Source organism: Mustelus asterias, chromosome 4 (assembly GCF_964213995.1).
Source record: "Mustelus asterias chromosome 4, sMusAst1.hap1.1, whole genome shotgun sequence".
Taxonomy (NCBI): domain Eukaryota; kingdom Metazoa; phylum Chordata; class Chondrichthyes; order Carcharhiniformes; family Triakidae; genus Mustelus; species Mustelus asterias.
In genome coordinates this window covers 147,563,229-147,576,773 of record NC_135804.1, presented here as the reverse complement: position 1 = coordinate 147,576,773, position 13,545 = coordinate 147,563,229, and the positions used below count along the sequence as shown (strand labels likewise).

Sequence of the window (13,545 nt, the reverse complement as noted above, 5' to 3'; positions counted from 1 at the left end):
AAATGTGATCTACTCTTTAGACCCCGCCCACGCCTCCAATAACGACGGGGCAGGCTGCTCATTTCCTTCCTCTGCATGAGTCAGCTTGTTTGTCACTGCTTTGAACATGCAAATGTTTAACAATCTTCTGCGCAGTCCTTCACGTTGTGTTGTTCTCTTTTGGGAATAAGCTTGTTGAAACAAGCTGATTAAAAACATCAAACGGGGGAAATAAAACCTGGGCTTGATTTGTATTGCACAAGAGCTGTGTGGAGTTTACCTCATTTGACTTTGTTATCCAAGTCCAGGGCACAGAGTATTTAGAGTTTGTTGATGGTGAGAGCAGAGACTGACCTGACTCTAGCTTGACTAGAAAAACATTGATTTTTTTCAAATAGTTGAAAGTTAGATTTTCAAATCTTATTTCTTCCCCCTGCACTGTTTGTGCCTGCATCACCCCCGCCCCCCCACCCCAACCACCACAACGCCAAAGGCCTGTACTAGTGAGAGGTGAATTCATCAGCACCATCTTTCTGTCTACGCAAGATGATGGACATGCGGCCAATCAAATCTGTTGGGGATGGGGTAGCTTCATACGGTGCGTTTTTGCTGATGACTGAAGAGACCAATCTGGGAGAGGCAGGATCTGCCACAAGTGCCATGTCTGGTTGCTGTCTTCCGTGTTGGCAAGCTGCTGTAGCCACTGACGATCGTGGTAGCACACATTGGCCATCGACTCAGGTCAACATTTCCCTCTGTCGTAAACTAAAGCCTCCCAGGGACAAAGATGGATCTTTAGGGCCCTTGTTTCATGCTTACAAGCATCTTTGGCTGGGAATATTTGGAATCCTACTCATTTTCTGGCTATGGCTATCTTGCCATACAGAATATCCTCTTTGAATACATCCACCTTCCATCCTGCAAACGTGCCTGAGCCAGTAAAGTTACCTCTGCTCGATGAGTACCAATGATTTGGGGTGATTTGGCTTTGATGACTAACACGTTCATAACCTTGTCCTTTCATGGAGTGCCCTGCAAGCAGCAAAGATGAGATGTAAAGTGCGGTGCAGTATTGGCCCCCTTTTATTTTTGGCAGGCAAAAGTGCAAGCATGAGCAAAAGTGATCTTCACAATTCCTGGGGGTGGAGGGAAAATGACCCCCAGATGATGAAGTTACCAACAAGATTTCACTTTTGTAATTTTTACTTTTGCACTGGCTCGGATTGGTGTTAATTAACACGGACAGACAAATATGCTTCAAATGAAAAGCTTACTTTCACTTTAAATAGTTAATGCAATGACATTGTGTAGGAACCCGGGCATTTCCCTTCAGCATGTATGGCATTACATCAGTTAGAGTTCTATAACATGCTGTTCTTTATTTGGGCAAAGTCAGCCAGGAATCCTATTGATAACCGCTTTCATTCCTGAGATTCATGCTGCCTCCCTTGGGTCATGGCAACCCTGAGGCTGTAGCTTTCCAGAATTTATTTTCAATTGAATGACCAATAACCCCCCAGGTTATGGTTTGGCCACTCCTGGGATGCACCCAGCTAGAATCATAGAATCCTACAGTGCAGAAGGAGGCCATTTGGCCCATCAAGTCTGCACCAACCACAATCCCACCCAGGCCCTATCCCCATAACCCCATGCATTTACTCTAGCTAGCCCCCCTGACACTAGGGGGCGATTTAACATGGCCAATCCACCTAACCCACACATCTTTGAACTGTGGGAAGAAACCGGAGCACCCAGAGAAAACCCCCAGAGACACAGGGAGAACGTGCAGACACCAAACAGACAGTGACCCAAGCCAGGGATTTGGCCTTTGTCCCGGGCGTTGTGAGACAGCAGTGCCTGCCACCGTGCCGCCCTGTTTATCATCTCCAAGCAATTCACAAAGCTTTTAAACCAATTTACCAGATCACAGTGCTGCCAAGAGCTCCTGTCTAAAACTCTTCCAGAGGGGGATTTGTTTCTTCTCCAGGATTCTGTCTTCCTATTTCTGTCTGCATCTGTGTGCTGATCACCTTCAGCCTCCAGCTCTCCCTTTGTGCCTGTGGCTTTTCCTTTGTGTCTTGCTAGCCAAATGGCTTCATTCCTGTTGATACTGCTTTCAGATCAAGAATTGTCAGATCACTTGGACCAGTATTCCTAATTATCTGAGAAAATTACAATTGGGTCCTTTCATAATTGATCCAGGCTCTCGAACATCTTTTTCAAACATTTGGAAAGAATTGGATTCTGTAGAACTTTTACAGAAATTACAAGTTTTGTTTATTCTACCCTTCCAGGTCAAAGGCCATCACAGTGACCATGTGAAAATTATAGTCCAGATAAATTCAATGTGTTAAAATTAAGCTCCCTCACTGACCTATTTATTAAAGCACAAGTTTGATTTCCTGTCAATGCCGAGATGGCTGTTCTCTGCTGGATTGGCACGCAAACTGCTTGAATATACTCCACATCGATGAGGTCAGGGTGTAGCTTGGCGAAATGCATATTTTATTCTCTGGCCCACTTTTGTAGCTCTTCTGCCCCTCTTTCCAATGTGACTGCGCCCTGCCTGAATTGCACAGCACACCTGATACTTTACATTGGGAGAGAATTACTTCACTTGGTGCACCATCTGTTCCCCTCTTTTTTTTTTGTTTAACAAAATGATTGTTTGTGGCCAGAGGCGCAGATGATATTTTTGCGGATTTATTTTCTACAATTTCAAGATCTCTTCCTGATCCGTTCCTTTGTCACCTTTCCTATAGTCCTGCCTGGTTTTTCATTCCTAAATGCATGCCTTCACACGCTGACTGTTGAACTGGTATCATGCTCTGGATCATAGTGCCCCAGACATAAGATGGCACTGAGTCGTGTGCAAATATTTAGCGGCAGCTAAAGCAAATTTTCAAATGCCCAGCAGCCACTTAACTTCTAATGACAAGAATAACAATTTCTGTTTAGGATTCTTTTCCCTTCTCTGTTTAGGTTAATTTTAATTAAGTCACCAGGAATAAACAATGAGTTCTGGCCAGTACCTCAGAACAGGCTGGAATTAATCACTGCAAAAGAACTCTGTTGATCTTCGTTAAGTCAAGTTGTCATTCAGTTTGAGCCAGTTTTCAATTCGCTCCTCCAACTTACTAGATAATTCTTTTGAGCCAGTTATTTCACGTCCCAATTTCTCCTCCAGCACTCCAAAGTTATGAGTGTTGACAGACAGACAACTTGCATTTATGTTGCACCTTTCACATTGGGGTGGCACAATAGCAGTGGTTAGCACTGCTGCCCCTCAGCACCAGGGGCGCGGGTTCAATTCCAGCCTCGGGTCACTGTCTGTGTGGAGTTTGCACATTCTCCTCGTGTCTGTGCGGGCTTCCTCCCACAGTCCAAAGATGTGCAGGTTAGGTTGATTGGCCATGTTAAATTGTCCCGTTGGTGTCAGGGGGATTAGCAGGGTAAATACATAGGGTTACGGGGATAGGGCCTGAGTGGGACTGTTGTCAGTGCAGGCTTGATGGGCTGAATGGCCTCTTTCTGCACTGTAGGGATTCTATCAATGATCCCATTAACCACTTTGGCACTGAATTACTTTTGAAGTCTGCATGTCACCAATTTGAGGATTTTTCAGTCCCGTACACATGGGAACCAGGGGAAATGATCAGCTGATCTGTTTTGATTGAAAGCTGAGCTCTGGCTACAGCACCAACTGATCAGATCACCTCTTCAGATAGTGAGATTAGATCCTTTTACGTCTCGGAGGCAGACAGGACCTTGGCTTAATAGTCTCTTCTGAACGACAGCACAATCAGCAATGCAAAAAAAAAAAAATCTGACTGAAGAATTACTCTAGGTCATCTGCTCAAGATCTGAAGTGTAACTTTGCACCTATGACCCTTTGAAATAATGCACCAAAAGGGACTGAAAGAGTTTAACAAAAACATGCAGGGTTTTTGTTTTTAACCTTTTTAGGCTACTATTGGGGAAACTACTGATTTATATGTAATGTGAGCGTTTAGAATGTTAATTTATTCTCCGTACATGTTGAGGATTTTGCATCTGTTTCAATGCAAGTGTTGCTTGACTGTTTTCTTTCTTTCTCTCCTCAGTTGTAACGATTTACTCCACCCTTGGAGAAGACGCTGTAGCTTACGGGCTGAACGAATCTGAAATAACCCATCTTGTCACTAGTGTGGACCTTCTTGACACAAAGTTGAAGGTGAGCTTGCAGGATCCAGCACGGCCCACTTCTTGAATGAGAGCTTTTGCACTTCTAGCGTCAGGAAAGACGGTGGCACAGTGGTTAGCACTGCTGCCTCACAGCGCCAGGGACCCGGGTTCAATTCCTGGCTTGGGTCATTGTCTGTGTGGAGTCTGCACGTTCTCCCCGTGTCTGCGTGGGTTTCCTCCGGGTGCTCCGGTTTCCTCCCACAGTCTGAAAGGTGTGCTGGTTAGGGTGCATTGACCCGAACAGGCGCTGGGCTGTGGTGACTTGGGGAATTTCGCAGTAACTTCATTGCAGTGTTAATGTAAGCCTTACTTGTGATTAATGAATAAACTTTAAATTGGGATTCGGCATGCATATACTTCAGTCGAAAAGTGGGATTTTCTGGACCTTCCCGTTGGCAGGATCTTCCAGTCCCGCCAAAGGTGACCCTCCCCCACAGCGGGTTTCCCGGCGCTGGGACAGACAAGCCGTGAAATACATCACGGATATCGGCAGGACCGGAAGATCCCGCCTGCGGCCAATGTTTCCCCACTGGTTTTTCCTCATGTAACCTTTCTTAAAGCGCTAAAGCCTTTTCGCTCGTAATTCTACCTGAATTGTTAGTGTGAGGAACATGTTGAAACCTACCTGCTGGGTGTTATTATAGTAAAGCAGCAAATAGAAAAGCGAATATGGAGATATGAGTAGAAACCTCCATGTTTTTGACGCTCTGACCTATATTCAATTCTCAGGTTCTGTTATAAAGATGATAAAGCATCCTCCTAATGTTGAATTCAGAATCTAAACCAATAAAATTAACATGCTTAAACAAAATAATTTCCATTGTCAGTTGAATCAACATTGACACAATCACGTGAACATACTAAGAGGAGCTTACAAGTTATATTCTGATGAAAAGACACGTGATGGTCCAGTCAGGAATATGTGATTCTGCTTGCAAACTGTTAAAATAAATTTTATAAGCAAGGTTTGTTATGCAAGGATCAAAAATACAAAGATCGACAACATCCTTTTATTCTTAACTTTGCATGTGATTTAAATCTAAGCAAACAGTAACACGAAGACACAAATATGCAAAGTGTATTGGGGAGGTGAAAACTATTAAAGGGCTAAAAGTAGATTTGAGAGAAAGCTATCGCAGTGTAAAAGAGGACAGATTTTTGTAAGCATTATAAGAAGCAAATAAATAGTTTATCGGCTAGGATCACTCGGATGAAGGAGGGAATCTTGTTGGAGACATGAAAGAAATGTTTTGCCTTTTTTGCAAATAATGAAGGATGTGAGAAACAGCTGGGGTTACAGATGTGGCAATGGTACAGCTGTCAGATAACTACAGAAAATGATTTGGTTCTGAAAAGGTAATGAGAGCTACAGGTGGAACCAGCCTGGCCCCGATGCCGACCACTCCAGTCTGCTGAAGTTCGAGGGAATTGCGGAGGCTTGCATTTTTAAAATATTCCTAAAATAGTCAAATTGAACCATGGAGCTGGAAAATCAGTGAAGTACCTTGAATGGGAAAGGATAGGCTAATCAACTGGATAACTGCAGACCAGATAGTCTGGTAACACTTGTGGATGAACTCCTGGAATTCATGGGGCGAGATTTTCCAGCCCTTCCTCTGGTGGGATCCTCTTCTCGTGTCGAGGGTAATCCACCCACGGTGGGTTCCCTGGTAGCGGAGACAGGTGAGACACGCAAAACGTCATAGATGCCAGTGGGATCTTCCAGTGATGAGCTGTCTCTCCCAGGTATCACGCCACAGCAGTGAGATAAACCCACCCATAGTTTGGGATAGGTGAGCATTTAGCAACTCCAGGTTTAATCTGGGACAACCGATATAAATTGGTTAAAAGCAATCTTGCATTTGAAAAATTTAGTTTTCTTTTAAGCAGTGGAAATTTGGGTAGTGACCGGATGCAGTTGGAGGGTACATGGATTTTAGGGTTGTCATTAAGATGTCTCAAGTTTGCGACAAAATGCAGCAGCATAATAGATCATTGGTTAAAGGGTAATGAAACAGATCTGAGATAAATGGGTCTTGCTCAGTTCAGGGGATGGGGTCTGTGTTTGGCTAGAGGGAGCAGAATCTTGCCGTTTGCTTACTGCAGAGAAGTTAGTGGCTTGCCAGCGCATGAGGAGAACTGTCATGGATTTGACGGCAGGTAGATAGAAATAGAAACCCTACAGTACAGAAAGAGGCCATTCGGCCCATCAAGTCTGCACCGACCACAATCCCACCCAGGACCTACCCCCATATCCCTACATATTTTACCCTCTAATCTACGCATCCCAGGACTCTAAGGGGCAATTTTATAATGGCCAATCACTCTAACCCGCACATCTTTGGACTGTGGGAGGAAACCGGAGCACCCGGAGGAAACCCACGCAGACACGAGGAGAATGTGCAAACTCCACACAGATAGTGACCCAAGCCGGGAGTTGAACCCAGGTCCCTGGAGCTGTGAAGCAGCAGTGCTAACCACTGTGCTACCGTGCTGCCCGTGAGAGAGTAAATAAACAGGTTGCAAATGCAACTTGAGGGCAAGTTTTGAGATGATGACTGGGATTCTCCGATCTCATTTGGCCCACCACCACTGCCGTTGTCACTCAGCCAAAACTCCATTCACTGCAGTGGGACTGGAGAATCCCAGCCATGGGAGAGGTTGGAGAATTCTGGCTCACATTTTGGGAAGGGGTGCGTATAAATAGGAAATATAGGTATATGCATGTAATAGACACAGAAGGGTGTGGATGAATGGAGACCTAGATGTTCAAATTATAAGTTTGCGAAATGTAAGAGCAGCAAGAGTGAAAGTGAGTTGGGATATTATATACATTTGCATAAAGTAAAAGAAAATATTGTGTGCAATATGTAAAGCATTGATTCATTAAGGATAATGCTGGGGGGGGGGGGCTATCATTGAGTAGGGATGAGAGATACCGGGACTCAGATTTTAATTAAGATTTTGCTTTTAATTGTAAAGGATCTTGATCTGGTTAAATGGGGAAAGGTCACTTTTTTCTGGTGGGCAGATTGGGAGATCACTCATTTAAAATTGTTATAATGGGAAGGAAAGGGGCTAAGAGAAATTTGTTTGTGTAAGAAGGTTTTTGGTTTGATTTTATTATTGTCACATGTATTATCATACAGTGAAAAGTATTGTTTCTTGCGCACTATACAGACAAAACATACCGTTCATAGAGAAGGAAAGGAGAGAGTGCAGAATGTAGTGTCACAGTCATAGCTAGGGTGTAGAGAAAGATCAACTTAATACAAGGTAAGTCCATTCAAAAGTCTGACAGCAGCAAGGAAGAAGTTGTTCTTGAGTCGGTTGGTACGTGACCTCAGACTTTTGTATCTTTTTTTCCCGAAAGAAGAAGGTGGAAGAGAGAATGTCCGGGCTGCGTGGGGTCTTTAATTATGCTGGCTGCTTTGCCGAGGCAGTGGGAAGTGTAGACCGAGTCAATGGATGGGAGACTGGTTTGTGTAATGGATTGGGCTACATTCACGACCTTTTGTAGTTCCTTGCAGTCTTGGGCAGAGCAGGAGCCATACCAAGCTGTGATACAACCAGAAAGAATGCTTCCGATGGTGCATCTGTAAATGTTGGTGAGAGTCGTTTGAGAATGGCATACTTTGACATTGTGCGCTGCCGCATCTTTGTGTAAGTTGGATATGTGCTTGAAGCAGAGGATGGTACAAGGATATATTCAGGGAGAGCAGCAAAGGGCATTGGGATTCATTTTAAATTGCTCAAACAATGAGGCAACCAAGTGCAGTGGATCACGTGGCCACTTCCTGTGCCTTAAACATTCATGGTTCTGTGGGATTTGATATTGATGTACAAAATTCCAACCTAAAATCCGGGAATGCTTTGAGCATTAGTAATCCCTGCATTCATGGTTTTCCACATTTTTGTTTGTTGACAGAAAGTGCTACCAAAAGTCCAGAAGCTGAAACATATCATCTATGTGGACAAGAAAGCCATCAATACTTCAGGATACCCAGAAGCTCTTCAGATTCACAGTATGGCTTCTGTGGAAGAGCTTGGAGCCAAACCTGAGAATGGTATGTATACAGACCATTTCCTGGCATCACTGCATACAGCAATTTTTACAACTAACGTATTGCTACTCTTTTATATTAATATAGATTTTAAAATTATCACCCTTGTTTTCAAATATCTGTGTGGAGTTTGCACTTTCTTCCCGTATCTGCGTGGATTTCCTCCGGGTGCTCCGGTTTCCCCCAACAGTCCAAAGATGTGCGAAGTTAGGGTGATTGGCTGTGCTAAATTGATCCTAGTGTCAGGGGGACTAGCGGGGTAAATATGTGAGGGTTACAGGAATAGGGTCTGGGTGAGATTTGCAGACTCCTCCTGCTCTGTAGGATTTCTGTGATTCTATGAAATGCCTCACTGGTCTCTCCTCTCCCTTTTATCTGTAATATCCTCCAACCTGACAGCCCTCCTTGAATTCACGGCTTCGAGCATCCCCAGTTTTATTATGCTTCTCAATGACAGCCATGCCTTCAGCAGGACAAGGCCCCAAGCCCTGTAATTCCCTCCCTCGGCCTCACTGCTTCTCTACCTTGCTTTTCCCCCATTCGCACACGTGAGATTGTCCATTTTGGCAAAAAAATAGAAAGGCAAATTATTACCTAAATGGGAAGCGGTTTCAAAATGCATCTGGGAAGAGGGATCTGGGTGTCCTTGTTCTGGGTAGAGGGATCTGGGTGTCTATGTTCATGAACTGCAGAAAGTCAGTATGCAGGTGCAGCATGTAATAAATACAAAAGGCAAATGGGATGTTGGCATTTATTGCATGGGGACTGGAGTGTAAAATTGGAGAAGTGTTGTTCCAATTGTATAGGGTGTTGGTGAGACCACATCTGGAGTATTGTATCCAGTTTTGGTCTCCTTATTTGATGATGGAGGTGGTGGCCTTGGAGGCAGTTCAGAGGAGGTTCATCAGATTGATTCTGGGGATGGAAGGGTTGATGTCTGAGGAAAAATTAAACAGTTTGTGTTTGTACTCGCTAGGGTTTAGAATAATGAGGGGGGATCTGATCAAGGTACATAAAATTTTAAGAGATTGATAAAGTAAATGGAGACCAAATGTTTCCTCTTTTATGGGGCAATCTAGAGCAAGAGGTCACAGGTATAGATTGAGAGGCAGTAGATTTAAAACTGGGATGAGGAAGAACTACTCGCAGAATTTGTGGAACTCGCTGCCCCATAGCGTGGTGGAGTCTCAATCATTGAATGGTTTCAAGAGGAAGATGAATAAAGAGAGGGAGGGATATGGGGAACAGGTGGGGAGGTGATTTTGAGAGCAGGGAGCGATCAGCCATGATCTGATTGGGCCTGCTCCACTGCTCAAAGTTAGATAAACACATGAGGGACCAAGGAGTGAGAATATGCTGATGGATTGAGGTGAAGAGGAACAGGAGATGACTTGAGTGGGCTAAATGGCCTGGTTTTATGCTGTAAAATTCTCTCTCATTCTAGGCAATGTCTAAATAATGGAGCAACTCCAGCTCCGTGCTAAGGAAGTCCATTTCCTTTCTGGGGAGTAATGACAATTAATGCAGAGTTAGCAGATCTTGGGTCTGTAGGAACCCAATTTCCCTTGGCAATACCCTGTAACTCTGCTCCCAATACTCTGCTAATTCACCCCAATGCTTCCAAGCTCAACATCACTGTCTTGGTGCTGGCGCATCAGCAAACCATCTTCCATCAGGGCTATGGGCCAATGGGAGTTCAGGCGTATCTAATGTGTTGGTGCAGACTTGATGGGCCGAAGAGCCTTTCCTGCACTGTACGATTCTACAACCACTGCTTCATACTCTTAGCATGGCTTATCCCAGACTTCTGCCAATGGGTGGCATGGCAGCACAGTGGTTTAGCTCTGCTGCTTCACAGCACCAGGGACCCGGGTTTGATTCTCGACTTGGGTCACTGTCTGTGTGGAGTTTGTGCGTTCTCCTAGTGTCTGTGTGGGTTTCCTCCCACATGCTGAAAGACGTACTAGTTAAGTGCATTGACCCCAAACAGGCGCCGTACTGTGGCAACTAGGGGAATTTCACATTAACTTCATTGCAATGTTAATGTAAGCCTTACTTATGACTAATAAATAAACTTTAACTTTGTAACTTTACTCCTTGGAAACCCCAATATCTTCTCCGTAATACTTCCATATTCCCCTCCCTGCACCACTCCCCTCCGATTGCTTTCACGTTGTAGACACCCCTCCCAACATTATTTAAATTCATATTTTCTCCCATCATCACACCAGTATCTATACACACCTCTCTGCCACCTAGAACATCCTGTCTGGACTTCACAAAATAAAATTCTGTGAGGCAAGTCTAGAATAATCAGGGTTGCAGCTTTACAGTTTTTGTGGAAAATCCTGTTAAAATCCCAGTTTCATCATGGAATGGGAGAATCAGAGAATATCTACAGTGCAGTCACTACAGTCCATTTGGCCCATTGAGCCTGAATCCTACCCAGTCCCTAGCCCCATGCATTTACCCTGCTAATCCCCCTAACAAGGGGTAATCAACTTAACCACATCTTTGGAGTGTGGGAGGAATGATGTGGAGATGCCGGCGCATCTCAACACCAGGTTAAAGTCCAACAGGTTTATTTGGTAGCACAAGCCACGAGTTTTCGGAGCACTGTCCCTTCAGGTGAGTGAGGAGTTGTGTTCACAAACAGGGCATATACAGACACGACTCAATTTACAAGTTAATGGTTGGAATGCAAGTCTTTGCAGGTAATCAAGTCTTAAAGGTACAGACAATGTGAGTGGAGAGAGGGTTAAGCACAGGGTTAAAGAGATGTGTATTGTCTCCAGCCAGGACAGTTAGTGAGATTTTGCAAGTCCAGGCAAGTCGTGGGGATTACAGATAGTGTGACATGAACCCAAGATCCCAGTTGAGGCTGTCCTCGTGTGCGGAACTTGGCTATCTGTCTCTGCTCAGCGACTCTGCGTTGTCTTATGTCGTGAAGGCCGCCTTGGAGAACGCTTACCCAAAGATCAGAGGCAGAATGCCCGTGACCGCTGAAGTGTTCCCCAACAGGAAGAGAACACTCTTCCAGGGGCAGTGCCCGAATACAGGCAGAGTGTTCTCTTCCTGTTGGGGAACACTTCAGCGGTCACGGGCATTCTGCCTCTGATCTTTGGGTAAGCGTTCTCCAAGGCGGCCTTCACGACACACGACAGTGCAGAGTCACTGAGCAGAGACTGATAGCCAAGTTCCGCACACATGAGGACGGCCTCAACTGGGATCTTGGGTTCATGTCACACTATCTGTAAACCCCATGACTTGCCTGGGCTTGCAAAATCTCACTAACTGTCCTGGCTGGAGACAATACACATCTCTTTAATCTGTGCTTAATCCTCTCTCCACTCGCATTGTCTGTACCTTTAAGACTTGATGACCTGTAAAGACTCGCATTCCAACCATTATCTTGTAACTTGAGTGTGTGTCTTTATATGATCTGTTTGTGAACACAGCTCCTCACTCAGCTGATGAAGGAGCAGCGCCCCGAAGGCTTGTGCTACCAAATAAACCCTGTTGGACTTTAACCTGGTGTTGTGAGATTTCTTAGTGTGGGAGGAAACCAGAGTACCCAGAGGAAACCCACGCAGACACGGAGAAGGTGCAAAGTCCCCACAGATTGTCACCCAAGGCTGGAATTGAACCCAGGTCCTTGGCGCTGAGATAATAGCGCTAACCACTGTGCCATATCCTTAATTTATTTCTAGTGTTTCCATAATACTTCATGCAATTTCAATTAGTGGCCCCCCTGATCAGAATTATGCATCACAAGACACTTAGACAGCTTATCTTCCAACTTGTCTGCACATTTAGAATGGAATACTGTAACCTTGAGGTGATATTTTGTACTGAGATGATAATTCCTTGGCATAGCACTGATTTGATTATGGGTGTCTCCTTCACAGTGGACAGAACCCCATCTCGGCCTGTTCCATCGGACTTGGCTGTGGTGATGTACACAAGTGGCTCGACAGGTCACCCAAAGGGCGTGATGATGATTCACAGTAACTTGATAGCGGGTATGACTGGCCAATGTCAAAGGATACCCGGGCTTGGGTAAGTAGGTAATCTTTCTGTACTTCCTTTACTAAAATTTCAGGGAGGTCCAGCTTATTGTTGAATTAAGAACATTCAGTCTCACTTGATTTTATATATTATTGTCACATGTATTAGCAAACAGTGAAAAGTATTGTTTCTTGCGCGCTATATAGGTAAAGCATACCTTAGGGAAGGAAACGAGTGCAGAATGTAGCGTTATAATCATAGCTAGGGTGTAGAGAAAGATTAACTTAATGCAAGGTAGGTGCGTTCAAAAGTACGATGGCAGCAGGGAAGAAACTGTTCTTGAATCGGTTGGTATATAACCTCAGACTTTTGTGTCTTGTTCCCGACGGGAGAAGGTGGAAGAGTGTGCACGTGGGGTCTTGATTATACTGGCCGCTTTTCTGAGGCAGTGGGAAGTGTAGACAGTGTCAATGGATGGGAGGCTGGTTTGAGTGATGGACTGGGCTTCGTTCACGACCCTTTTTAGTTTCTTGCGGTCTTGGGCAGAGCAGGAGCAATATCAAGCTGTGATACAACCAGAAAGGATGCTTTCTGGGATGCATCTGTAAAAGTTGGCGAGAGTCATCGCGGACATGCCAAATTTCCTGAGAAAGTAACCTGGGTAAACTGGCCCTGTCAAAATTGTCAGTTTTTAATTGTTCCCTTTTATTTTTTTTTAAAAAAAGCTTAAGCCCAGCGTTACTCTGCGATGGCGGGTAATTGGGAAGCATTTTGAAACCTCCTGTTCCAGAGGAAGTGACAAGATGGCGGTGGGGGAGGAAGCTGAAACATTGGCTTAAGTTCTCAGCCTTTCCTTTGAGTTTGGCTGAAATCCGAGTGGATGAATATCACACGACTGGATGTTGTGTTGTTGAACACTGACTCACCACAGCACTGCTCATTGAAACTCTCCTGTTTTCCATTTTGATAGTTTAAACTTGGAGAAATGTGGTCATTATTGTTGCGGATTGTCCATGTGGGTTTGCCTCTTTTTTTTTTTCTCAAAAGTTTGGAAGGTCAGCTCCAGGCTTTACATGACGCATTGAAGTAACTGCAAACACCTCTAGTTTATCTGACTCCATAGAGAGAAATTTCTTCACCCACAGGGTGGTGAATCTGTAGAATTCATTGCCACAAAGTAGTTGAGGCCAAAATGTTGTGATTTCAAGAAGGAATTAGATACAGCTCTTGGGGCTCAAGGGAAATGGGGAGAAGGTGGGATCAGGGTATT

General features: G+C 44.6%; 1 protein-coding gene across 7 annotated transcripts in view; it reads left to right on the top strand.

Moving 5' to 3' along the window:
* acsl4a (acyl-CoA synthetase long chain family member 4a) overlaps nucleotides 1-13,545 on the top strand; it is a 73,750-nt gene that overhangs the window by 43,046 nt on the left and 17,159 nt on the right. For all 7 annotated transcript variants that reach the window (XM_078211923.1, XM_078211919.1, XM_078211922.1 and 4 more), the window contains 3 exons: nucleotides 4,083-4,192; nucleotides 8,132-8,270; nucleotides 12,176-12,326. In XM_078211923.1, the coding sequence (XP_078068049.1) occupies nucleotides 4,083-4,192; nucleotides 8,132-8,270; nucleotides 12,176-12,326 (400 nt within the window). The remainder of the gene's footprint in view (nucleotides 1-4,082; nucleotides 4,193-8,131; nucleotides 8,271-12,175; nucleotides 12,327-13,545) is intronic.